This window comes from Portunus trituberculatus, chromosome 43 (genome assembly GCF_017591435.1).
Source record: "Portunus trituberculatus isolate SZX2019 chromosome 43, ASM1759143v1, whole genome shotgun sequence".
Taxonomy (NCBI): domain Eukaryota; kingdom Metazoa; phylum Arthropoda; class Malacostraca; order Decapoda; family Portunidae; genus Portunus; species Portunus trituberculatus.
Window position 1 is genome coordinate 6404171 of NC_059297.1, and position 26030 is coordinate 6430200.

Consider the following 26030-nt stretch of genomic DNA (forward strand, 5'->3'; position numbering starts at 1 on the left):
GAAGTCCCAGTAACTTCACAACGGTTATTCGTGTCCCCGTAGGAGTTTGTTTGATTTATTCTTTTTGTTTCCTATTATGCGACATAATCCTCGTCCATGTTTTAAGATGATGAAACCACCACTCAGCGTGAAGCTTTGTGTAAGCAAGAAGGCACTGTAAACTGAAGAGTGAAGTTGTTGTCAAACGTTAAGTAACGTGTTGTGTGCATCCACTGTGTTTCGCGTTTTCTCTTTATCTTAAAGTCATCTGATCTGCTGACAGTCTCCTTGTAAAACTAGGCAATTGATAGATTCTTAGCAAATCGGAGGACGCTCGATTGAGAGAAAATACAAAAATATATTACTCGGCTTCTGACCATGATTGTATATAAGGACGAGCGGGCGTGAGAGTCGTTACCACCAGCATATGTCGCAGATAAGAGATAAAAAAAGTACAAATGAAATCACTCTGATAGTGAAACGCTTTATGGTAAATTCATCCGTGGTAGGGTTCGACCATGGTCAAGGAATGCCTCGCGGGTGGAGGCTTGAAAACTATCACCTGTCATGACACCTCTTGTGTCTGATTGTGTTGCCCGTCATGACAAGTCCGTGCAAGTGTTGCTTATCTAATACCTAACCTGGCTTATCTCCTCCTTTATCACAGACAAGACTTTGATATGCACCGAGAAAACACTCCACACACACACACACACACACACACACACACACACACACACACACACACACACACACAGACGCGCGCGCACACACACACACACAGACGCGCGCGCACACACACACACACACACACACACACACACACACACACACACACACACGACCAGTAACAACTGTAGTGATAGCAGCAGTAGCAACAACAACGACAACAATAGCCAGAACAGCAGCAACAACAACGTTATCAACAACAACAACAACAACAACAACAACAACAACAACAACAACAACAACAACAACAACAACAACAACTTCAACAACAACAGTAGAATGTCTCAACCTATACCAGAACAATCATCATTTGCAAAGTAAAGCGGCAAGGTTTCTCTCCACTTGTGTTTGGTGTTCAGTGGCCAGGAAAGCGAGGTTCAGCCCGCAACTAATCAGTCTTGAACCTCACTGATTGCTGAGTAAACAGATCATGTGGCAACTCCGAGTGAGCACACCACGGGTCGGAGGAAGACATTCCGGGAGAGTATTTTGACAAGCCATGTTTGTTTTTAGGTATACCAGCATGGATATCCTCCAGGCATCTAGAAAACGCTCCACACTTCACCAAACACTTACTCTCTGATTTCAGAGAGTGAGGGGAACAAAAGACACAAACCAGAGAAAAGTGGTGGCTATCTTTGACACCTGAAAAGCGGCAAAGGACATGAAGTCAATATTGATGAAATTATGATTCTTTCTGAACTCTAATATACAGACTTGAATTAAATGACCATGAAGAGGACAACGCAGTACATCATTTGGGTCAAAAATTGATCTATATCTTGCAAATACAATGAACAACCTTTCGTCGGGCAGGAAGTTACAACACCTATACGCAATGTGCTTAGCAATATGATCGTGCTACAGATTTTGAGTACCGATACATTCATCTTTCATGTGTTTTGTGTTCTCTCTCAGTCTTGTGTCCTTTATTGATAGAGTCTTATGTTAAAGGACCTAAGATAGAGTGGAAACTAAACACAGCAAAAGGAGTGCGAGTCGTTAGTTGGCTTCTGATAGGGACTGTTTGAGCTGAAGTGTAAACGCTTGTACCATGTTGGAGACACTGTTGTACGCTAAGAAATTATAAATGTTGTCAAGAATCTTTCTCCTTATATAGCCAATAACATATATGACCTTGATCATCTCAGGTTTATTATCTTGAAGTTATTTCTGTGGCAACAACACAGTCTAGGCTCTAGATTGACCTAAACCATCAGGGGCCTTGGTGATCGTCGCGGCCTGACCGATAAGCCACCAACCACGCATTTCCGGGAGTGTCCTGCCAGACGGTTCCATCTCGCGTGAAAGCCTCTCACGGCCATTCTGTTGCGCCTTTAAGTAGACTTTCCAGTGTTTTTACGTCCTTTATATACTGTCCTTAATACCTGACTTATTTTTCTATTCAACTCTATGTAATATTTCAGTTCATCTCTCCTTCTTATGGAGCGTTGTGATTATTCAACTTCTTTGTTCTTTTTTTTTAATTTGATTTATATCATGTGGGCTTTTCACTGGAATTTATGGGCTAAAGGGATTATTTTTGGGATACCTACTATCTGAAAGCCCACCCGTTAGGAAACCGTTATCCCGAGTGAGGAAGCCCAACCACACTCGGACCGTGGACAGGATACGAACCCGTGCGCCTGGAGACCCCTCGGACCCCAAAGCACGCATGGTTCCACTGTACCACGGCGGCGGATACTTTTGTTCTATTTATACTTCCTTGTTTCCAACCATTCTTGGCTACCTTGCAATTGTGAATATGAAATGTCTTCAATATTTACTGATCCTCACTTTCTGATGTATTGTGGCGGTCAAAGTCGGTGCGCTGGAAACTTGTGGCCTTTTCTAGGCTGTCTTGAGGTGGCCATTGCTGCACAGCTTCACTGGAACCTTTGCTCTTGCCTTTGAAATTAGGAAATCGTCTATTTAGTCTGTTGCAAATGTTTTAGTTCACAATTGACTTTCCTTAACGTTCTTTTCTTTTGGCTTCATTTCTAGTCATTCTGTTTCTGTCCAGACTTGCGATTCTTTATCTTTCCTTGTCCATTGTTTTAATAGAAAACTGATCGTTATCAACTTTATCTTTTCCTCTCAGCAGTCTGTACACTCCATTGCCGACCACTTTATTTATCACGTGATGTAACTGACCTCACATCGCTTAGTAGTGAGTACAGTATCTAATCATTACAACAAAACTACAGACCACTGCTGACTAGTTGCAGCACGAAAATATTCATTAATAACGTCGGTGATCCGTAGAATAAGATGCTGGAACTATTGAGAATATGGTCTCTCGATGTAATACGTGTGAATGCGCTGCGCAGTTTACCAGTTATCCTTCATTTTACAGTTTAACCCGTTCAATACCATGATACGTTTCCATATTCATTCTGCTTACTATTTGGTTATTTTATATAGCTTCAGAAACTAAATTGTGGGATTAAAATCGTGAAGATTCTGGCCATTAATCTTCTGATCTCCATAGACCCTTGCTAATGTAAATAAAATGGTTTAATCGTAAACAGATCTTAAGGCAAAAATGTGTCCCAATACTGAAGGGGTTGAGTGGAAAAAACAATATATGTACATTTATGCTTCATATCAATACTGGGAAAGGCATTTTCAGTGAGCTTTCCCCTTTTTTCATCTCAATTCTTGTCCTGTCAGAATTTCTTCAACATAAAACAAACCTTTCTAATGTACGTTCGTGTATGTGTGTGTGTATCCATGCAGTGTGTGGGTATCGGCGGGACGAGCGCGGGGCAGATCTCCATCAGCTGCCCGTCCACTATCTACAGCCTGGACCAGATTCGTGACATCTTCAACAACACTAACTTCCTCGTCACCCACGTGTTCCAGTGAGTCCCACTCCGCCAACCTCGCCGCGTCTCCCGCCCTTCCTCGAGACGTTTGTAGATCTGTCTGGCTGTCTGTCTGTCTGTCTCTCTTTCTCTCCCTCTCTCCCTCTCTCTCACTCTGCCATGTGGTGTGTGTGTGTGTGTGTGTGTGTGTGTGTGTGTGTGTGTGTGTGTGTGTGTGTGTGTGTGTGTGTGTGTGTGTGTGTGTGTGTGTGTGTGTGTGTGTGTGTGTGTGTGTGTGTGTGTGTGTGTGTTGTACCTGAGTGAATATAATGTTAGTTATACCTAATTAAAAAAGCTAAATGATAACTTCTCAAGATAAAAACCAAACTGCAGACAAAAACGTGTCTTCATACAAGGACTGTTGCATTTAGGCTTCTTACATTTCTACGTTTTCTTTGAGACTCAGTAATACAGAACTTAAAAGAAGAAATAAGGTATGTTCAATGCGGGGCCTTTAATTTTCAAAAATGTATTTCTTGCCGACTGGCTTCTGTGCTGCTTCCTTGCTTTCTTATCTTTTTATTATTCAAATCACGAACGTAACGGACGCTTCACGGACGAGCACTTCTCTACCTACAGCCCGAGGTAGTAATAGCGGCTGGTGTTGCAGATTCACCTTGCAGGGGTCCAGGGTGGATGGCGCCCTCACGCGGGACATCTGGGGCAACCTGGACTTCAAATATGTCTCCATTAACGACAACAAGATCACGGACGTAGACAACGGCGCCTTCATCGGTTCCAAACAGACTCTCATCAGCCTTAACTTAGGTTGGGATTAGAGGTTTAGTTGAGCTACTTTTCCCCATTTTTTTCTTCTCTCTTTCGTTTGAACTGCTTCCTTCACCCGTATTAAAGAAATTCGTGTGGTCGCTTGTGCTGCAATAACTTGGCCACCTGAGGACATGGGAACACTGATACCATTGCTGCTGACTTGTTCTCATTCGTGCATTCCTCAATGTCTAGTCTTTAAAACGTAATGTAAATTTACTATATTCTTACCATATTGCAAAATTCCAGGTAGCTTTTATGTGGAGCATCGGAAGCTTATAAGTAAGTAATGAATCAAGGAGAAAAACGATAGTTTGCGGTACGTCTTAGGACAAGACAGTGGGAATGCAAAGAGAAATAAGAGAGTGAGAACGTCGCTCAGTGGCAGTTTCACTATGCTCGCGTGTCTTATAGTGATAGAAATAATTGACACAGTTAAGGAAGCATATTGTAGTTATGTATGTGACGTGCTGCGTTGTTGTAATAGATATTGGAGAGAGATTAGCGATTCATCGTGGCAACACCGGGGTGAACTGAATGAAGGTTTTCTTTCCTCCGCATAGCCAACAACGAGATCAAGAGTTTCATAGCGCTGTACAACGACTTACCCAACCTGTTGTACCTCAACCTGCGAGGCAACAACATCTCTCTCATCTTCTCCGAGGACTACAAATACCCGTCGCTGACCGAACTAGACCTCTCTGGCAACCAAATCACCTCCATTGGAACAAAATCCTTTGCTGGTGAGAACCTTTAAATGGACAAAAGATGCAGTGCCCACACCCACCCTCCCATCCATTTACTTCTGCATTACATAACAGGTGATTTTTCCTTCGCTAAATTGTTTGTGTTTCAGGGCTCAAGAAACTGAAGAAACTCGATATGTCGAGCAACGATCTGACCAGTATTGGGGACGAGCGGTTCATCTTCATTGATCACAATTACTCCGATGTTCTGACCATCGATCTCTCACATAACAAAATTTCAGTTATTAGGTAAGGTTTCTTTTCCTTGTTCATAAACTTTCTCTTGGCTAGTTGACGAAGGAACGATAATGAAGGGATAATGTAAAAGAAAATAAATGAATGAATGAGTGAAGTATGGAAGGCAAGAATAAAGGAAAGTATATAATCTATTAAGTTTTAGTGTAGATAAACAAAGACGGGGAGGAGGCACGAAGTTTTCCATGTCCATACACTTCACATTTTGCAGTGACAAAGCATTCCTGGGTGTCCGTAACGTGGTGATCGACTTCAGGTTCAACCAGCTAAACACACTCAAGGAAGATATCTTCTATCCCATTATCCGTGACAGCCTATACTACGCCTACTTCTCCTTCAGTGGTGAGTGTGATATACTATCTTTCCCACCCCTATTAATTTTATCACCGTCACTTTTTGTAATGTGTGTGTGTGTGTGTGTGTGTGTGTGTGTGTGTGTGTGTGTGTGTGTGTGTGTGTGTGTGTGGTTGGAGTTCCTCGATCTACCTCAAATATTTTTCCTTTTCAGACAACCCCATGGTGTGTGACTGCCGCATGCTGTGGGTGCTGCAGGATTGCAAGGCCCTTGCTTGTTTTGACAACTTTTTGTGTACCAATAACAACAAGCATCTGTACTCCCTCTCCGTTGCTGACCTCGGCAACTGTTCCCTATCCAGTGGAATGGATAATCCTTAACTAGTCATCTCACACTCCTCAACACGGCCTCGCCTGCATGTCCATGGGAGTGGCAGAGCTTGCTTGACCATTGGCCGTGCTTTGTTGAGCATGTTGTTAATATTCTGGTCCACTTTCTGCATCAGTGTGCCTCTTCCGTCCTCCAAACTGCAAAATTTATTGGCACGTATTCTTAAGCGATTGATTTTCTCATTAGGGTTTTTTTTTTTTTTTTTTAAGGCCCCATGGTTAATCTAGAGCTTTTGGAAATAGTAGTTATGAAGCACTGAAATGCATAGGGATACAGATTATGGTGTTGTGATCCCGGAAGAATATCAGAGACGACGAGACGAACTCAAACTTTGAGCCTCAGCTCAGGTATGGCAAAGGTGTTTTCTCACATGTGAATTTGAGGCACAAGGGCTGATGAAAAATTTAGGAATAATTTGATTGCTTTGAACGCAGTGACTGCCCTCAATAGAGATCTTATTTTGTGATATGATATTTTTAGACACCTTGGCCTCTAATAAGGATTTTTTTCAAGGTTCTCCAGAGATGATCAGTAGTGTTCTCATTGGAGATCTTCCTATTGAAGGCACCAAAGCTTTGTTACACTGTGACCAGAATCACGATCACACGCTTGAATACCATGATAGCTTTCGTTACTGTGCTGGATGTATGACAAGAAAATGTTAAGAAATGCAGCCCTTCGTGCTGGGAGAAACACGCCGTACCTCGGACAGCAAGGACACTGTTGGAGGACGCGCCGACTGATCATTGCGGGACTTCAAAATGCAAGTTTATTAGGTTTGATCTGCTACACACACACACACACACACACACACACACACACACACACACACACACACACACACACACACACACACACACACAATGCATACACGAGTTGTTATGAATATATATTTTCGATTAACCAGATTACTGTTAAAAAATCCACAAAGGACAAGGAGTCTTTGAGTTATATGTATCTATCAAGTGTATATCCTTCAATCTGCAATAGTTAAGGATATGATTTATGAATTCCTCGTGCAAATGCATTATATAAACGTTTTCTTTGGCTAATACATGGTATATAAGCGCGAGATATTGCAATATGTGACAGTGCCTGCGTGTCTGTGCAAACCATCGAGGGTTGGAGACACGTGAGGCACCACGCACTCAGTATTTTTGTTGGTATTTACTGTCGAGGTAGAGGACTAGGATGTGGTGAGATGTCAAGCGCACCGCTCTTCCGCTCCACCCTGCAGGCTACTAGCGCGTGGAATCATGATCCAGTACCATCGCACAGGAACAATTCTTTGTAAATGTACTTCCTTCTTCATGACTTGGGTAAATCTGCTCCAAAGTATCGATTTTTTTTTTATATCTATGCCTATGAATGTAAACGTGCATTTGAATACAAAGAATGGCTATTTACTCACTGACGTTTCGGAAATCCTTGACTCTGAGTAGTGTCAGTTAGGCAAGGTGTGTGGTAGCCAACAGTTGAGTGACCATCGTCTCGTCCACCAAACCGGTGTGGATAAGATACTACGCCTGAAAATAGTGACAAACTCATAACATAAGAACATAAGAGAAGGTGCAAGAGGTCATAAGGCCCACAAACGCCACTCCCTGTACAAAACATACGTACACTTACTCGCCGATCTTCGCTATTCATGCATTTTCAAATTCTTATTGAAAACGTCTGATTGACTTGATACTAACAATCAAAATGCTTAATAGATATCAGTCATCTGACACTCTGTACATCAGTTTCTTCTTATGCATTTTGTTTTAATCTTACCTTGTCAAACTTGAACCCGTTACCTCTTGTTCTTCGCAGATTGCAGCTCCTCATCATCACTCTTATTGTATCTTTTATACTGTTACATTCCATATATAACATAAGGAAAGAAACTTAAACAAACTAAGTTTGCGTATTATTAAATATTGTAAGTAATATCATGTCCATCTTTGGAGCAATATGGAAAGGCAAAAATTGATCTGCAGGTGAGGTTAGTTAGCCATGGAAAGGTTTTGCCGGAGACTGTACACTGGCAGAATAATCATTAGTGGGTGTCCAAAACGTTACTAATGAAGCCAAGATGATCACCAAGACCTGAAGGTTTTTTAATTGGCCTTGACTGTCCCGTCACTGTAGTAAGACATACATGAATAGCCTTTCTGAGTGCACGATGATGTTGATCAAAAGCAAGTATTGTAACGGTGTATCAGTTCTCCCAAGTATGAATGCGTTACAGAATAAACAAAGTAAGTATGAAACAGAAAGTAGCAAAAAAGACCACAGAGTAAATGTGAGATGGTCTGACGTAACATAAATAAAATCTGTCATAAGTTGAGGAACGTTCTGTATTCATTGTCACTGTCAAATGTGTCCTCTGGTGAGGTGATATCTCTGTTAGTTGTCAAGCTTTGTAAGGATGGCGACGTGCGGCGGGAGTAAGCGTGCATGATAGTCTGTATTCTTTTCGCCCACGACTGTAGCTTTTAACCTGTGGAGAAAATAAATGTAACTGTCGTTACTGTCAAAGATCTTTAGATATCATTACCAGAAAAAGATCGCTAGTTGTAGCCAGTCTTGCGATCCTGAGGGAAAAATTAGACAAAAAGAAAATAAGAAGGGAAAGAAGACATAAGATTCTGCCAGGCCTCTCTTTGCTTGTGAGAACTGAATGTTGATGTCACTGTTGAGCCTTTGACGGCTGGTTAAAGGCATTTGATACTTCATCCGAATAACTTTAAATATCTTTTTCAAGCAGAAAAAAAAAATACATACAATAAACTACATGATTACCGAGGAGGCGTTTCGTAATTACATTAAAAAAAAGAAACTTACAGTGAACAAATGACTTACTCTGAAGAAGTCACAACAGAGTTAATTTAGTTATGAATTGATCTGTTCTCCGAGGTACAGTCGAAGTCAGAATTTCAGTAACCGTCATTACTGATTGTGCTCATCGTGTTCTCTCAATCTTATCTGTTCACAACTGTGGTCTCTCTTTCTTTCTTCAGATTCAGAGCAATGTAAATAATTATAAACAATTGCATGAACACAGAGAAAAGAAATGCTTGATGTTTTCTTTTATAAGTTACAGTTAATTTTGCTAAGATACTAGTACAGAATTCGAAATTTTATCTTCTAGTGGAAAAAATCTCCTGATCTGTTAAGATTGAGGCGATTTAAAAGACCAAGGGAAAAACTGAAGCAAGATCTGTTGCAGGACATGACCACGACTGTGACCTCCATTGGATACAATGTTTTAATCTCTCACCACGACTGTTCTTAAAGGTTTTAAAGGCCACAGAGAGATGGCTAGGTAACCGAGTTCTCAAGAGCGTTTCTCCTCTCAGTAAATTAGAGGAATCTTGTTACTGTCAACAAAACAGAACTCTCGAAACCCGCGTAATCTCAAATAGAGTCTATTGGGAGTTGTCAAGGTGAGGCCAGAAGTGTTTCAGAATATGGTAGTCCTTAGTTTCAGAATGCATAACACAGCATATTCATGTGGGAAGAATTATTCATTATGTGAAGGTGTTGAGAAAAATATTAGATATGTCTGATGTAATGCAATATAATGTAATACAATACAAACACGTGGATCTGCAAAGTGAGCGTACACTGAAATTGCACAAAGAATTCTATGTACTAAAGGTTTACATAAAGTTGTTCACTGTGAAATAATTGTCAAGAAAACAAAGATAATGGCATGTCAATGTCTAATGACAGACAGGCTGACACACAAAGAGAAATACAAAGATAAATATAGATAGGAAGACAGATGAATAAGAACACACACACACACACACACACACACACACACACACACACACACACACACACACACACACACCAATATAAAAGTACGTGTATAGATAGATGAATAAATAGATAGACAGATCGATAGACATATAGAATAATAAACAGAAAAATAGATATGATGTAAGATATGATATATTTATTTACTAATTTATTCACGACACATCAAACACGCTCTTATGACACACAAGCGAGCACACGAGGCAGTGGTGGGAGGTGGAAGCGAGGTGTAGGCAAAGGCTAAGTTTGGCCTGTCCATCCTCCTACCCCCAACACCCCATCCTCAAAAAAAAAAAAAAAAAAAAAAAAATCTCACGAATGACTTCCCTCTCCCTTTCCCTTCTCCATCCCTCCTCTCCTCCCATCCATTCCTCTCTCCTCCTCCTTCCCTCCCAGTATTCTTGAACACTTGGCTCTTCTCACGACTGCTTTCATAGGAGACGGGAATGATTAATTGAGTTCCCATAATTCTTTTCTTTATTGGTAATGTAAATATTTGTTAGACTATTACGGGAATCGTCATAAAGAGAAAGAATGAAACAAAAACAGTCTCCATTACGTACGGCTGTTAAAAGCAGTCGCGATAAGACATGACGTTTGAGAATAAGATTATAATGACCCTCTCGCCTTCCACTCTCTCTCTCTCTCTCTCTCTCTCTCTCTCTCTCTCGGTGGAAGTGACAGCGATGATGACAGGCGGCTAGCGTTGAGAGGAGTGGGAGTGGGGAGGTTAGATGACGATGGCCCGGCAGTGTGAGCAGCGCCGCACCCTCATCAGCAGGCAGCAGATCAGGCCAAGCGGGAAGAACATTATTGCCATAAACATTCCACACAGCGTGAACTCCTCCCGCACGTACCCCATCTGGCAACAGAAGGCAAGTACGGTGATGGGGTGGTGGTGGTGGTGGTGGTGGTGATGGTGGTGGTGGTGGTGATAACATATTGGAGGACATGTGAGTATTTATCATGCTTCGTGATTTTTTTTCTTTTCTTTGTTATTGTTTAGATGTTAGTGAAATTCGTGATGTACAAAAATTTGCGCTTAACAAAGCTGGAGGACACTTGAATGCCGCGTAAAAAAGAAAATAAATGAATGAAGCTACAGGAGTCAAGTAGAGTGTTTGAAAGATCCACAAAGTTACGTGTTCATACCTTGCAGATGGGACAGGAACCCTGCTGCTGCACCACCACCACGTGAGTGGCAACAGGCTGAGGGGGCACAAGGGCAGCCCCAGCTATGTGTTCAGTTCCTTCCTGCGGCACGTCGAAGCCTACTGGGGGTACCTCGCCGTCAGCTTTTTGTTTGTACGGCGGCGGCTGCGTAGGCGTGGCTGGTGGTATAGCGTAACATTTAAGAGTTAGCATAAAAAAAGGGAAACTTTAGAAAAAAAAACCCAGTAAATTCTCCATCTACAAAAGCATACCTTATTCATCCGTCACCACCTCTTTATACCTTCAGTGGACTCCTGAGATGTAATTTCGCGCCTTCGCCCAGAATACTTGGTTGCATATATATGGAACAATACTCTGAAACACTTCGGCTCCGCATCTCAACAACTTTCAAAAGACTTTAAATGAAGATACACAGATTTATAAAGATGTTTTCAAGGTTGTAGTGACAACTTAACAAAATGTCTACATTATCAGCAGGAGAAACATTCTATTGAGAAACGGGCTAGTAATCTCTATATCCTTTGAACAATGAGAGAGCAAAGCGTTTCTGAATACGAGGCATGTAAAGGGAATTCGTTAGGCCACCATCTCCTTTGTGCCTTGCTCAAGCTTACCTACAGCGGCTAACACTAACATGGGTGGGTGCACGTAGGTGTGGGAGCGCTCATGCTGCAGATGACAGGCGGAGTGTCATGCCGCGAGGTGGGACAAAAGTGAGTAGAGAGAGAATTACTGCAGACCGAGAATGTTGGAAAATTCTGCAAAGGGTCAAGCAAAGTGAGTAATCTACTGTTGCATTCGCTGTTCATGGTTGTATACTACTGAATAAAAACTCACACGTGTATGGAGGGGGTGCGTCCTCCATGGCGAGGTATGGAGTGCCTGGGTACGTTGATCGAGGTGCTGAGGACGAGTAGGAAGAACCGCAGCGGTGACAACACTGAGCAGTGGTGACGGTGACGGTGGATACAGTCTAATCTGTTGGAAAATGTATGTGTGGAATTATCCAAGCTTCGTCAGTGCTTAATGATGATGATGATGATAGTGATGATGGTGGAAGCGGTAATAAAATAAATGTATAATATTCATACAGTTTGTCACCGGGTCGTTGATAGGAAAACATTTCAATACAAACATCTGCTTAAACAACGCTGGGCACGTCCATTGCTGCTTTGTCACTAACGCAGACACTGAAGGTGTTTATGGCAATGATGAAAATGTCTCTTCGTGAGCTTGATGGTGTGACGTACTCTTTATCTATTTATGTTTTTTACAGTTTTTCTTTTGATGTCATATAGACTGGCCAAGGAAAATAAAAGGTAAAAAAAGTGAAAAGGATCTCTCGTCTTGTCGCTTTCAGAAGACTAGAAAAAGATAAAAAAGATCAGTCAGTCTGTTCTGCTCACCCAAGCCTTCCATAGAGCCTGACACAATGACAGATAAAGACCAACCCCCTCTCTCCAACGCACAAAAAATCACTAACACACACACACACACACACACACACACACACACACACACACACACACACACACACACACACACCATAAATCATAATAAATGTTTTTCTTGTGTGGCTGTGTTTTGAAAGGGAATACCAAGTGATGGAATCGTTCCCGTTATACGAGTATATCATTGTCTGATGCGAAGGAGCAAAAAGTCTGACAGCACATCCTCTACTTCAGGTCATCTATTGTAGATTTCAAGAATGCTTTCATAAATGTAGTGGTAGTTTCATGAAGGTTCTGTATCTAGAGTACACGACTGGTTATCTCTATAGTCCTGGGAGAACAAAACATAAGAAAGGTTAGCATATTAGGTCACAATACTGCGTCATTTTCTCTGTCTTTTGTTTGCTTGTTATTCTTTTATATTATCACAATTAACGGAAGGAATACGACGGTTTAGCACACAGTCTTTGCATGATGATCGTTACTGTTGCTGTTCTTAATACTGACAAATAAAGGGAGGCGGTGGCGTAATGGATAAGGTAGTGAGCGTGGGATCGGGCAGACGTCCTGCGTAGGTTCAAAGCCAACCACATACCGCCTTGAAACTTTATCATTTGTCGAGTGGTTTAAAATTACTACGTATGGGTGGTGATATGTGGCCTAATGTGGGTATCACTATCAATAAGATTGCCTGCGCCACTAATGGATGGAAGCTGAACAGCGGTTCCTATACTCTTCAAGTATACCTACAGGCGCTGTAGGCCATAACATAGATAAAAAAAAGGTAACAGACCTTCTCCAGGAATCAGTAGGCAGTGGGTGGGGCTATGTTGGGTGTGGAAAGAGCATTTTAAACATATCGGCGCCTACAATCTCAATTATTTTCTGTTTTGGTGAAAACTATTAGATTTAGGGATATTATCGTGATTTTAGTGGCAGTTCAGAAATCACTGGGAAAGCAACTATGATGGATGACCTGACTTATCATCTTTGTGGGCTTTGGAAGTAGTCCTGACGGGAGACCAAGACGTTTCATACCGTAGGTGCGGACTGTCAACCACCACGAACATCATCCCTCATCACCTGCCATCCATCCCTGCTATTTGTAGGAATTATTTTTCTAAACAATTTCTTTCTTGCTAGATGCATACGTATGCAAGAAGACTTGAAGCGCTGCGTAATATTTTTCACTCTTAGTTGTTCTTACATTCATATAATTGAGAATCCTGAATACTTAAAGCGAATATCTCACTACATATTATATACATTTTTCTCAATACTTCCGTGTTCTTCTTTCGCACGACTTGCCACGTCTCTGTATGGGATGGTGTTTGCTACATTTCCACCTCACTAACCTTGCTAGTTTGTAACAGAGGAGAGCGGCGATGATGGGATCACGACAGGAAAGCCTTCGTAATGGTAGAAGTGATAATTAGTACCGACATTTGTAGTGTGAATGTGGCTGTTTGTAGCAAAGGAGGAAAAAGAATGAAGGAAATGTGGCGTAGAGACTGCCACCACACTGTGTATCGCCCTTATCTGCTCTGTTCTTCCCTGTCTAATCTTATCACTTGGCTGACGGCTGAGTGATGTGTTTACTTCACCTAATCCCGTTTTCTATTTTGCACAAAGGCTGATAAAGAATTGTAAGGGTGGAGTAAAATATTCAGTTTATTCTTGTAATTTATTACTTTTGTTACAGGAACGGTTACGATACTGGTGAACTCTAGAATAGACGCGAAGTAACATGTTAAGCCTCACAGTTTGATCTAATTAGTAAGTAGGAACGTGTTGGTTCTCAAATATAATGCTTGGTGACTGAACTCGACTTGATAATAATCCTATCAGTGCTAAGTCAATGGAAAGCTTAAAAAAAAAAAAACAGTAAAATCTTTGAACATAGATGATTTGATATTCTTAAGCAAGAGCTGCTGCATGTGAACCTGTTGCCTCCTTTCACTTCCCTTTATGATCTCATGTTCTTATGTTAACTTAAGAAAATTTACTGGCAATATGTATGAAAATTACGTTACTTGATTTTTACTAGAACGAACACTTTCGGTTAGCCAGCCAATTCTAATAACTTTTGGTGTCAGTGTTATTTTTCACATGTCGGGAGGGACCTAATATCGTACTCAGCATAACCATTCTGCAGTTATTGTTCTGTCAGTCAATTTCATCACACTATCACACTTATAAAGAAGAAGCAACTTTAGACGGGCCGGGAATGCAGCAGCCGAACCATGGAGCTCAGGGAGTGGTGGTGAGCGAGAGGTGTGCTCCATCACTGATTGCCACGGTTACTCGTTTAGGACTATATTCTGAAACAGTTCGGCTTTGTAAATTCACAGCATTGAAAAAGACTCTAGTAGATGAAACGTGGGTTTTTAAAGGTGTTTTTATGGTTCTAGAGACAAACTAACACGATTTCTACGTTATCAATAAGAAAAAACAATCTTGAGAACTAACGGTGGCGTGAAAGCGAAGCGTTTTGACATATGGATTTTCGTTTTCACAAAGCTGTCTTGTTCAAGTTAAGATCATTGCAAAAAGACGGGCAAGAGATGGAGCGATCGAATTAATCAGGTTATTTCCCATAGTTTCACTTACTTAATTAACATATCTATTTGCTTTTCAGTTTAATCGTCTGCTGTTGCTTGGGCAAAATAACAAGTGTCGCGTTGTCACCAGCAGTCATCGGGTACGGAGTTTGTCCCGCGACGTGCACATTGCGTGGAACCTCCGACCATCGCTGAGTGTCGGAAGCGTAACTCGGGTGTGTTTTGCGTAGGTATTCCAAGGTCTTTATTTCGTTCATTAATCCGAGCATCGATGGAATGATTCATGCTTTTTTAGTTGTGATAATGATTTGATATTAGAAAAGCCCGCTGTTATCAAAATCTGTAAAGTGTAGACACCGATCCTCCTCTAAATCAATCAATGAATAGATAGATAGGTAGATAGATAGATAGATAGATAGATAGATAGACAGATAGATAGATAGATGAAAAGATGAATAGATAAGTGAATTTACAATCGACCAAATAAATTAATCAATGGAAACAGAAATTAAGGATAAAATAGCTGATGTGTAATGTTAAATATAATGCACCTCTCTCTCTCTCTCTCTCTCTCTCTCTCTCTCTCTCTCTCTCTCTCTCTCTCTCTCAAGCACGCACACATATGTCAGCTGCCTTTGTCTTTTACCGTTATCAGTCTCATTGTTATTATATATTGCCATTGTGTCTGATTAAGAGGCCAGGATAAGGTGCCTGTGGTTGGGGGCGGTGACAGCTGCAGCAGGGGGTGTCCAGCCATTCCCTCCAATCACTCGCTGTAACACACTTCTGGACTTTCCTCCTGGTTTATTTGAGCACCGGAATCCCTACGCACTACGCTCCTTCTATCCATCTGGTCAGAACTGTGAGTGGTAAAATCGTATGTTGAAGAGCTGCAGACTCATTAAAACTATTATTTGTTCTGTCTTCACATTAACAAACAGCTGATTCCTCCCGCCATATACCTTTAATCAATAGTGCATGGCTGAACAAATTGAAAGGTTATATTTCAAAATGTTATGAACTCACACAGGAGACATTTTTAAAGACCACAGGGGTGATTGGTCGGGTGTTTTTTTATACCATGTGGGCTTTTCACAGGAATTTATGGGCTAAAGGGGCATTTTTTAGGGTACCTCTTATCTCAAAGCCCACCTGCTAGGAAACCGTTGCCCCCGAGTGAGGAAGCCCAACTTACGTATACTCGGACCGTGGACAGGATTCGAACCCGTGCGCTTGGAGACCCCTCAGACCCGAAAGCACGCATGGTTCCACTGTACCACAGATCTTTTTTGTCTACCTATGATACCTAATTTATTTCATTGCCCATTGAAAACAAGAAATCACAATTGAAAACAGCAGTGAGTGGAGGGCCGCATGCAGTGTACGTGCTCAGCTCCTGGTGAAGACATCTCGTTGAACATTAGTGTGTAGGGATTGCGTATTATCATGATGGGCAAAATTACGTTCTGTGTTTGGATTGTAAAAAAAATTGCTACTATCAAACTTAGCTCATCATTTGCGGTTGTGTTTGGAAACTATTACTACATCAACAAAAATAACAATAACAACAATTACTGCTACGGCTACTACTACTGCTACTACTATTACTACTACTACTATTACTACTACTACTGCTACTACTACTACTAGTACAACTACTACTACTACTACTACTACTACTACTACTACTACTACTACTACTACTACTACTACTACAACTAATACTACTATTACTACTACTACTAATACTACTAGAGAGAGAGAGAGAGAGAGAGAGAGAGAGAGAGAGAGAGAGAGAGAGAGATTCTTTAAGGTGGTCCATCTTAACAAAAGCTTCATGGATTCCTACAGGTCTCCCCGCCACTGTCACCCGTCCTTGAGCAGCAAGTATGGCTGACGTCAAAGTGTACGGTAAGAACATTCTTCCTCTTATACGCCTCAATAATGAAAATCCAAAACTGTGTCAGAGTTTTTTCTTTTCACTTATAGATTGACACTTTTCTTCTGTTGTGTGGTCCAGCTTTCTTTTTCCTCCGTGAAGTTGCTATACCGGGTTAGAGTTCCCCAGCTCCACAAAGTAAATAAGATATAAATTCCCGGTAAGAAGCTGAGTAGTCTCTTGCTTCCGTCGGTGCTGAGTTCTCTGGTCTGGCGATAGTCACCATACAAGGCAGTTGATTCTTGCCAGATGTGAGCACCAATATTATGATTGAAAGAAAACTGTTAACGCAGAGGAGGAGATATTAAATTATTTATTTCTCTCTCCAACAGCAGATTGTCCTCCTCCATACAGCGAGCCCGCACCAGTAGGGGCGGTGAATGTGGCGGTGATAGAACAGCCCTGCACCACACAGCCTTGTGCGCCGGCTGTTCAAGTGATGATTATAGGCGGTGTCTGTCATGTCTGTAAGGTAACGCAAACGCACGCACGCACGCACACACAAAACCACACACACACACACACACACACACACACACACACACACACACACACACACACACACACACACACACACACACACACACCGTGTAGTGTAGTTGTTACCACACTCGGCTCACAAACGAGTCCCGGGTGTGGCGAGGTATATGGGCGAGCCTCTGTGTAGCTCCTGTTCACCTAGCAGTAAGTAGGTACGGGATGTAACTCAAGGGGTTGTGGCCTCGCTTTCCCGGTGTGTGGAGTGTTATGTGGTCTCAGTCCTACCCGAAGATTGGTGTATGAGGTCTGAGCTCGCTCCGCAATGGGGAAGGTTGGCTATACAGCAGGTGACCAGCAGGCGACCGTGAATACACACACACAAATGCACACACACACACACACACACACACCCGGTAGCTCAGTGGTTAGAGCGCTGGCTTCACAAGCCAGAGGACCGGGGTTCGATTCCCCGGCCGGGTGGAGTTATTTGGGTGTGTCTCCTTTCACGTGTAGCCCCTGTTCACCTAGCAGTGAGTAGGTACGGGATGTAAATCGAGGAGTTGTGACCTTGTTGTCCCGGTGTGTGGTGTGTCTCAGGCCTATCCGAAGATCGGAAATAATGAGCGCTGAGCTCGTTCCGTAGGGTAACGTCTGGCTGTCTCGTCAGAGACTGCAACAGATCAAAAAAACACACGCACACACACACACACACACACACACACGCCTGGTAGCTCAGTAGTTAGAGCACTGGCTTCACAAGCCAGAGGACCGGGGTTCGATTGCCCGGCCGGGTGGAGATATTTGGGTGTGTCTCCTTTCACGTGTAGCCCCTGTTCACCTAGCAGTGAGTAGGTACGGGATGTGGAGTTGTGACCTTGTTGTCCCGGTGTGTGGTGTGTGCCTGGTCTCAGGCCTATCCAAAGATCGGAAATAATGAGCTCTGAGCTCGCTCGGTAGGGTAACGTCTGGCTGTCTCGTCAGAGACTGCAACAGATCAAACAGTGAAACACACACACACACCACACACACACACATGTACAACATCCCACCCTCAGTTTTCCCACGCACCAAACACTCCTTCTCTTCAGGTGGGCATCGTGCAGGAAGAGTTCACGGCGTGCGGCATCTGTCTGGGCATCTGTTTCTTCCCGCTGGGCCTCGTCTGCTGCCTGCTGATGCGGGAGCGTCGCTGCAACCACTGTGGCGTCAGTTTCTCGTGAAGGAGAAGACGTCGGTTTGCAGGAGTGACGCCAGCAGAAATGATTCCATCTTTGGAGGGAAAGTCAGTCGTCACTAAACAAAAAGGGCTAACAAATTGCAGAAAATATCGTCTACCTGTATTTCAATATTAATTAAGTTAATTATGCCAGTACACTTGAACAGTTTGTTCTCTCATTGGAACTATTCTTGAGGACCTTCCACATAATTAGTTTCTTGTGTTTCAATAAGTGCATTAAGAAAAACACAGAATATGTATGCAATGCACACTATCACTGCTCTTCCCTTAGTGTATTGAAATAGACTTGTTAGTAACTCCTCGTTTGGACATAGAACTGAGTGGAAGCTGCAAGAAGCTAGCAGGTATAAACGTGTCTTTCTCTGTATAAAGCATGCATACTTATATCCACAAATGGTTGGTATTCATAAACCAATTTCTTATCTTGTTTTGAAAGCCTTCATGCCTTTTCTTTGAAACACCGACATACTGATCTGAAGGCATCAGAGATCTTTAGTTATGTGTCACCTTCGTTGTACCGGGGAGGAAACATTCCAACGGTCATTACGTTCTGATATAACTTTGGGACCGTTATGCTCCCAGTCACTACAAACTTCCTTATTGACCCTCACTGAAGGCATGATTTCTGAGTCTATTCTATTCATTTACCAATCTGCCTGTGAATCAATTCTCGCCACCCAGAGTCTTGGGATCACTTCGTTAAGGCACTGGAGTATCAGGGAAGTCCTGAGGGAGGATTTCAAAATAACTAAAACCGGAATTCTTACATATACTGACTCTATCCTGGTGATCTGTTTATGATAGTATATAAATGGAATTCTTTTGCGTTATTTGTATATTAACAATTAAAGAAAATATATCTATAAGACATTTTAGTATAGAATTGAATTTATTTTCATTATGAGTACATAAACAATAAATGTAAACACATCTCTAAAACATAAATGATGTGTTTCTGATATGAGGAAATCTTGATTTCTTAAAAACCTTTCTAAACCTTTGTAACACCATTGTAAACCCTTGATATACTCTCTTGATCCCCAAATAACCTCGTAAGTAATGCAAACATCATATATTACAGCGGCAATCATGAAAATGATTATGAAAACTTGGGGTTCTTTGCCACTGAGTTAGCGAAATACCCTAGACTTTCTCGTTGACCGGTGGGGAAAAACTTGTTGAAATTAGACTGTATATTCTTCTATATTCCTTCTTATGTGTGTGTGTGTGTGTTTATGCTACTAGAACTATTTTTATTATTATTATTACTACTTCTACTACTATTAATACTACTACTACTACGCTACTAGAACTATTTTTATTATTATTATTACTACTACTACTTCTACTACTATTAATACTACTACTTATGCTACTACAACAACAACCAATACTACACAACTACTGCTACTGCTATTGTTGCTGCTGCTGCTGTTACTACTACTACTACTACTACTGTGCTCCTGCTACTGCCGTTGCTGTTGTTAATACTGCTGCTTTTTTTTTTTTTTTTTTTTTTTACGGTAAGGCCTATAGCGCCTGTAGGCACACTTGAAGAGTGTATGCGCCCATTAGTGGCGCAGGGATTTATAGTGGTACCCTATTAGGGCCCATATCACCACCCAAGCTCATGTTGAGTGTAACCACCTAGAACCTGGGTATCATGGTGACATGTAGGTAACTTTAAACCACTCGACAGCTGGCAGTGTTTTAAAGCTGTACGTGGTGGGATTCGAACCTACGCGTGGACGTCTGCCCGAACCCACGCTCACCACCTTATCTACTATGCCACCGCCTCCCTACTACTACTACTACTACTACTACTACTACTACTACTACTACTACTACTACTACTACTACTACTACTACTACTACTACTACTACTACTACTACTACTACTACTACTACTACTACTACTACTACTACTACTACTACTACACAATTCTCTCTCTCTCTCTCTCTCTCTCTGCCACGTTGTGACATTAACACTCTATTGGTTCCTTAGATACAAGTATGTAGAAATGCGGAAATAGGAGACGAATTTCGGAACTATCGCGAGGCGTCTCTGCAGCAGCAAAGATGCCACTCTTGGCTGGGTGCACTCACGAGCCCTCTCTGTTCGCGTACCCCACTGGCATACTGTTCACCAGGTTCTGCTTGCTAACTTGTGACAATTTAGCTGATATGTTAGAAAAATACATGATATATCGTGATAATATAAAGAATTTTATGATAGATTGTTTATGTATTTGTGTCACTGTACGTTAACTAGAGTAACGTATATAACATGTTTACGGCAACAACTTGTTTCCCACACTGAACCGTGAGAACGATGCTGAACTCAATTTGGCTCTCACAGTGCAGTTGATGGAGGAGGAAGAAGAGAAAAGCATTGATAGGGAAACCAGTCTAACTGTACGTGGAGAAAAGCAATAGAGAAAAAAATATAATACTTCATACCTTAACAAAATACCTAAAACGAAAGCCAAAAACAATAGATGAGTAGTTATTTCTATGAAGTAAAATTTCTCCTCCCTTTTATATAATAATGCACACACGTATATGTGAGTATCCTGGAAAGAGAAACTTGACCACGAGTAGAGGAAGGGAAAGAAAAAGACCATCCTCCAAAATAAACAATAAAAATGTGACAGTAGCGAAGCTTGCTACATTGGGATGGCAATGGAGTAACTGATGATAAGGCAATGACCGCAGCGATGAAGCAAGAGTGCCCCGAAGCCCAGTGCAGTGAAGTCAGAAGCTGCCAAGCCTGTGCACTGACCAGACAAGCCTCAACTCAACACCTCGCGTCGCGCACCTCAGCATCTCAACCAGGAAAGCTTAATCAGAGCCCCTACCTTCCTTGACATCATCCTGGAGCTCCTCAGTGGGCGTTTGTACTCACACCAACACATCAGTTCAAACTTTGTGGTCATACGAGTATCATAGGTAAATGGATATCTGTTCAAACAAGGATCTGTGTAACGCGTGTATCGTCAGTTGCCTGTGGGAAGTTTCATGAATCTGAAAAAAAGGAGAGAAAAAGCAGATTTACCTATTCTGTTAAAATAATAAATGAGTGGAAAAGACTTAGTTATTAGTTTAGCTATGAATCGGCAGGAAGCCTTCAAAGAACAGATAAATATATGTGTTGGTATAAATGTGTAAGTTTTATACAATGAATGTCACGTGAAGACTTACTGTTTTTTTGCAGCTCCCTTTATATTTATTTCTTCTGAAACTCTTTTTTTTCTGATCTCAATTGGACTATTGTCGAAGGCTACGGTGATTAATTAGACTCTCATGGATTTTCCTTTTTGTTTTTGACAATGCAAAATTCTTGTTACATTGTCATTGTGTTCGTCAAAAACTTCCTTGAAAACCGGGGTTAAGTTCATGAAGTTCGCTAAAGCCTGTAGATCATAGTCAAGTTTAGGCCTCGAAGCGTTTGACAATGTATTTACTATTCCACATCATCAAAACGACATGTATGGGAAATGACCTTCCACAGCACCTTGTTTAGCCAATGTTTATTTTTCTTATAATCTAGGTCTTGATAATATTGGTGTTATTACTAAATGAATACTTAAACTGCATCAGATATCCCTACAATTATAGATAAGTGTCTCGTTTTCTGTCATCTTAGAGTAAAACTATAAACTTGGCGAAATAGGTCCACTGAGCGGCCACCCTTCCCGGCAACCTTTTGTCCTTCGTCTTACCTGTGCCTTCTTGAGGAAGACCGGCCAACTGCGACGCCTGTGATACCCACACAGGACTACCTCAGGGCTCATAAAAATCTACAGATCTTCGCGGACCTAACAGCACCGTTTCACAAGATTAGCGGAGCGCTATAGCTTTTGTCATTGCCTTCTTACATATCATAATGAATTCCCATGAGTGTTTCTGTCTGCAGTGATGGGACAGTCTGCGCATCCCATAGACTTCGTGCACCCGGGTGCCAGCTGCCACTCACGCTCAGGCACCAGCCAGGCCACACCACCATCCTCAGGGTCACTCCAAGACCCTCCTACGCCCTTAGAGCCTTGCCAGGACCCACCACCACCTTCAGAGACACTCCAAGATCCTCCGCCAGTCTTAGTGCCATGCCATGACCCAGTGGCACCCTCAGAGCCACTCCAGGACTCACCGCCACCCTTAGGACCATGCCAGGACGAACCACAGCCCTCATTGCTACTCCAGGACCCACCGTCACCCTTAGGACCATGCCAGGACGAACCACAGCCCTCATTGCCACTCCAGAAACCACCGCCACCCTCAGGATCCTGCCAAGACAAACCGCCACCCTCAGATCCACTCCAAGACTCTCTGACACCATTAGGAACCTACCAGGACCCACCGCTACTCTCAGGGTCACTCCAGGACTCCCCGGCACTCTCAGGGTCACCCCAAGAGAGATCATCACGGCGTCTTCCCACCTTGAGGTACAAAGATCCTCCAGCGCCTGTCATCCTGCCTGCAGTTCCTTCGGTGACGAGTCCTCCGAGGCAGATGGGTGAGAAGGACTGTCCAGGCTGCAGGGTGAGCAACATCTTGTCTTTCAATTAATTTCCTTTCGTTTTGTGTGACTGCATTTCCCATCTTATTCATTTCATGCATTCAGAAGCCTTATGAATTAGGAGTCATTCTGGTGGTGATATTCCATTCTCTCTCTCTCTCTCTCTCTCTCTCTCTCTCTCTCTCTCTCTCTTGCTGAAAGAACAGCATACACACACATACACACACACACACACACACACACACACACACACACACACACACACACACACACACACACACACACACACACACACACACACACACACACACACATGTACAACATCCCACCCCTCAGTTTTCCCACGCACCAAACACTCCTTCTCTTCAGGTGGGCATCGTGCAGGAAGAGTTCACGGCGTGCGGCATCTGTCTGGGCATCTGTTTCTTCCCGCTGGGCCTCGTCTGCTGCCTGCTGATGCGGGAGCGTCGCTGCAACCACTGTGGCGCCAAATTCTCGTGAAGAAGCCAGCTGAGAGATGATTGCACCATCGTCACTTAATCAACAGAAGCATACACACACACACACACACACACACACACACACACACACACACACACACACACACACACACACACACACCACGTAGTGTAGTGGTCAGCACACTCGGCTAACAACCGAGAGGGCCCGAGTTCGAGTCCCGGGCGCGGCGAGGCAAATGGGCAAACTTCTTAATGTGTAGTCCCTGTTCACGTAGCAGCAAGTAGGTGCGGGATGTGACTCGAGTGGTTGTGGCCTCGCTTTCCAGGTGTGTGGAGTGTATTGTGGTTTCAGTCCTACCCGAAGATCGGTCTGTAAGCTCTGAGCTCGCTCCGTAATTGGAAAGGCTGTCTGGGTGACCAGCAGGCAACCATGGTGAATTACACACACACACACACACACACACACACACACACACACACACACACACACACACACAACACACACCTACGCACGCAGGCACTCACGCACACACAGTCACTTTTCACTTGGTTATCATCCGTCGATATAATTATAATAAGTATACAACAGGACAGTTAGTACTTCAATTGAGCCGCACAAGATGAATTTGCTGAGCAAAAACATATACAGAGGCAATAAAACGATCATTTTTGCTTTGAGTTGCATGCTTAGTATTATACGCTGAACTTTAAGCATACTTTATTAAGCTTGGAAAAAATGTTTTACCAGAGACAGACTGAAATAAAAGTGGGAATTAGACCAATCTAAATATGATAGGTAGGATCCCATAAGCAAAGTATAACTTCATAAAGAAACCTTATAGATGTAAGACTTAACAAATAACAATACTGATAACACATTCGTGGAACGCTAGAATCAGTTGTATCGTGGTCCATTCCCTGTATCAAATCCAACAAAGATAACAGATAACCAGCCATCTCCCTGCAAACAATTAAGCTAATGGTAGGTGCGTCAGCAATCAACCTCAATCACCATTGCCTCACCCACCTTTAGCCCCCACCCCACTCCCATCGCCGCCCTGTCTTCCTCTCAGCCCTCCGGAAGAGGCATGAGTAATCAAGATAAGCAGTTATAAGGATATTTGGAGAAAGGGCTATAAACTACAGCTGTTAATACTATTTTCATGCCGAGAAGTCTCGCCTATATACAATACAAAACGTGAGAAGAGAAAGGAACACCCATTATGCTACTTCCTATAAAGAAAATAAAAATATGTAAATGAAATAGTTACAAGAAGTGATTCCAGACAGACTCAAAGATAGTGTGTATGTGAAGTCCATAGAGAATAGACTGTCCCATATGTGTCTTTTGATTGGCAAAAGTGATTCAGGGAAGGCTGGGAGAGTGTGAAGGATGATCGGAAATTTCTATTTGAATAACAAAAACTGTTGCCAACTGTGGACAGATGAACTGAGTGGTGCGAAAAGATCCGGAAATTGATCTTCAAGACGGTGGCTGATCAGCTTGGATTTTTTTTTTTCATCATTTAAAAGACTCCCAATTTATTTTTGTTTAAAAAGAAGAGAAAGAATAAAGAATTACCTGTTTTCTGAAAAGACATTTATGAATCCTCTCTATATTAATATGAGTTTTTTTTTCGTTGAATCAGGAAGCTTCTCTTTTAACCTGCTTCAGTGGATACCCTCACTCACTACTTATTAGTGAAACTACACATGAGAAATACAGTCGTAATCTGCACTCATTTCTGTGCCTTTTCATAAGATAAGATAAGATAAGATAAGATAAGATAAGATGCTTTATTCGTCAAATTGTTTTACAAAATGTAATACAAAATGAAATTCATTTTGGCATTAGAGCTTCTTAGTAGTTGTATACACATTAAAAATATAGATAAAATCAGAGAAACAGGAAACATAAAATATTAACAAGAAACATTGCATAGGTTATTTTGTATAAAATGTAACATTGTTATAATATACATGTGATATCAAGTTGTCACCATCCCTATCATGAATCATCACCTACAGTTATCATGACAACTTAAAGCTAGAAGTTATAGTGATGATAGATGATTGAAAAGCAGAATGCTTTTAGGTACAAATGACTTTCTGTATCTATCAGTACGCATCATGGGCAGTGCTAACCTTCTTCCAGATTTAAGATGTGTGTAACAATTATGTAGCGGATGGGTTGCATCTTTCATCATTCTGTCTACTTGTTTCATTGTACCTATTTGATAAAGCTTATCTAATGATATGGTCTCTGCACCTAGTTTTCTTGCTTTTTTAACAATCCTTCCCAACTTCTTTTTATCTTTGCAAGTAAGTTTTCCATACCAGGCAGTGATTGAAAAGTTTAAAACTGATTCT

General features: G+C 42.0%; 4 protein-coding genes, 1 long non-coding RNA gene and 1 other non-coding gene across 9 annotated transcripts in view; 4 read left to right on the plus strand and 2 right to left on the minus strand.

The window, feature by feature from the left end:
* The window catches only part of LOC123518406, a 27098-nt gene extending 18733 nt beyond the window's left edge, over positions 1-8365 (plus strand). Inside the window, exons 9-14 of the mRNA XM_045279218.1 lie at positions 3448-3572; positions 4186-4343; positions 4907-5086; positions 5200-5338; positions 5556-5686; positions 5853-8365. Coding sequence (XP_045135153.1) covers positions 3448-3572; positions 4186-4343; positions 4907-5086; positions 5200-5338; positions 5556-5686; positions 5853-6019 — 900 coding nt within the window. The 3' untranslated portion in view covers positions 6020-8365. The remainder of the gene's footprint in view (positions 1-3447; positions 3573-4185; positions 4344-4906; positions 5087-5199; positions 5339-5555; positions 5687-5852) is intronic.
* A 1211-nt stretch (positions 8366-9576) lies between these two features.
* Positions 9577-13991, minus strand: LOC123518084 (brain protein I3-like). The gene is made up of 4 exons (XM_045278692.1): positions 13819-13991; positions 11850-11990; positions 10992-11170; positions 9577-10701 (listed from the first exon to the last, which is right to left on the minus strand). Exons 2-4 carry the CDS (start codon positions 11875-11877, stop codon positions 10570-10572), a joined length of 339 nt encoding a protein of 112 aa, XP_045134627.1. The 5' UTR covers positions 11878-11990; positions 13819-13991; the 3' UTR covers positions 9577-10569.
* Positions 9577-15611, minus strand: LOC123518087. Its single transcript, XR_006678664.1, has 2 exons — positions 15576-15611; positions 9577-10506 (listed from the first exon to the last, which is right to left on the minus strand). It is a non-coding gene; the product is annotated as an uncharacterized LOC123518087 (long non-coding RNA).
* Positions 15115-19649, plus strand: LOC123518085 (brain protein I3-like). Of its 4 annotated transcripts, none has more exons than XM_045278696.1 (4): positions 15115-15250; positions 16876-16935; positions 17299-17435; positions 18532-19649. In XM_045278696.1, exons 2-4 carry the CDS (start codon positions 16914-16916, stop codon positions 18661-18663), a joined length of 291 nt encoding a protein of 96 aa, XP_045134631.1. In that variant the 5' UTR covers positions 15115-15250; positions 16876-16913; the 3' UTR covers positions 18664-19649. The 4 variants fall into 4 exon arrangements, with proteins under 4 accessions (XP_045134631.1, XP_045134629.1, XP_045134628.1 ...); XM_045278694.1 differs by having other exon boundaries at positions 15119-15250; positions 17296-17435; XM_045278693.1 differs by lacking the exon at positions 15115-15250 and adding an exon at positions 15719-15886 and having other exon boundaries at positions 17296-17435.
* A 962-nt stretch (positions 19650-20611) lies between these two features.
* On the plus strand, positions 20612-23803 carry LOC123518126 (MAGE-like protein 2). Its single transcript, XM_045278764.1, has 3 exons — positions 20612-21629; positions 22597-23222; positions 23569-23803. Exons 2-3 carry the CDS (start codon positions 22599-22601, stop codon positions 23698-23700), a joined length of 756 nt encoding a protein of 251 aa, XP_045134699.1. The 5' UTR covers positions 20612-21629; positions 22597-22598; the 3' UTR covers positions 23701-23803.
* A 14-nt stretch (positions 23804-23817) lies between these two features.
* On the plus strand, positions 23818-23891 carry Trnav-aac. The gene has a single exon. It is a non-coding gene; the product is annotated as a tRNA-Val (tRNA).
* The last annotated feature ends 2139 nt before the right edge of the window (positions 23892-26030 follow it).

Excerpts from the sequence above, each read along its gene's own strand:
- LOC123518126 (XM_045278764.1), top strand. The coding sequence starts at position 22,599 with ATGGGACAGTCTGCGCATCCCATAGACTTCGTGCACCCGGGTGCCAGC. Across the intron at positions 23,223-23,568 it reads AGGACTGTCCAGGCTGCAGG|GTGGGCATCGTGCAGGAAGA; the intron begins GTGAGCAACATC and ends CCTTCTCTTCAG.
- LOC123518085 (XM_045278694.1), top strand. The coding sequence starts at position 16,914 with ATGGCTGACGTCAAAGTGTACG. Across the intron at positions 16,936-17,295 it reads GGCTGACGTCAAAGTGTACG|CAGATTGTCCTCCTCCATAC; the intron begins GTAAGAACATTC and ends TCTCTCCAACAG. Across the intron at positions 17,436-18,531 it reads GTGTCTGTCATGTCTGTAAG|GTGGGCATCGTGCAGGAAGA; the intron begins GTAACGCAAACG and ends CCTTCTCTTCAG.
- LOC123518084 (XM_045278692.1), bottom strand. The coding sequence starts at position 11,877 with ATGGAGGACGCACCCCCTCCATACACGT. Across the intron at positions 11,171-11,849 it reads CGCACCCCCTCCATACACGT|CCACGCCTACGCAGCCGCCG; the intron begins GTGAGTTTTTAT and ends CTATACCACCAG. Across the intron at positions 10,702-10,991 it reads GTTCCTGTCCCATCTGCAAG|ATGGGGTACGTGCGGGAGGA; the intron begins GTATGAACACGT and ends TTCTGTTGCCAG.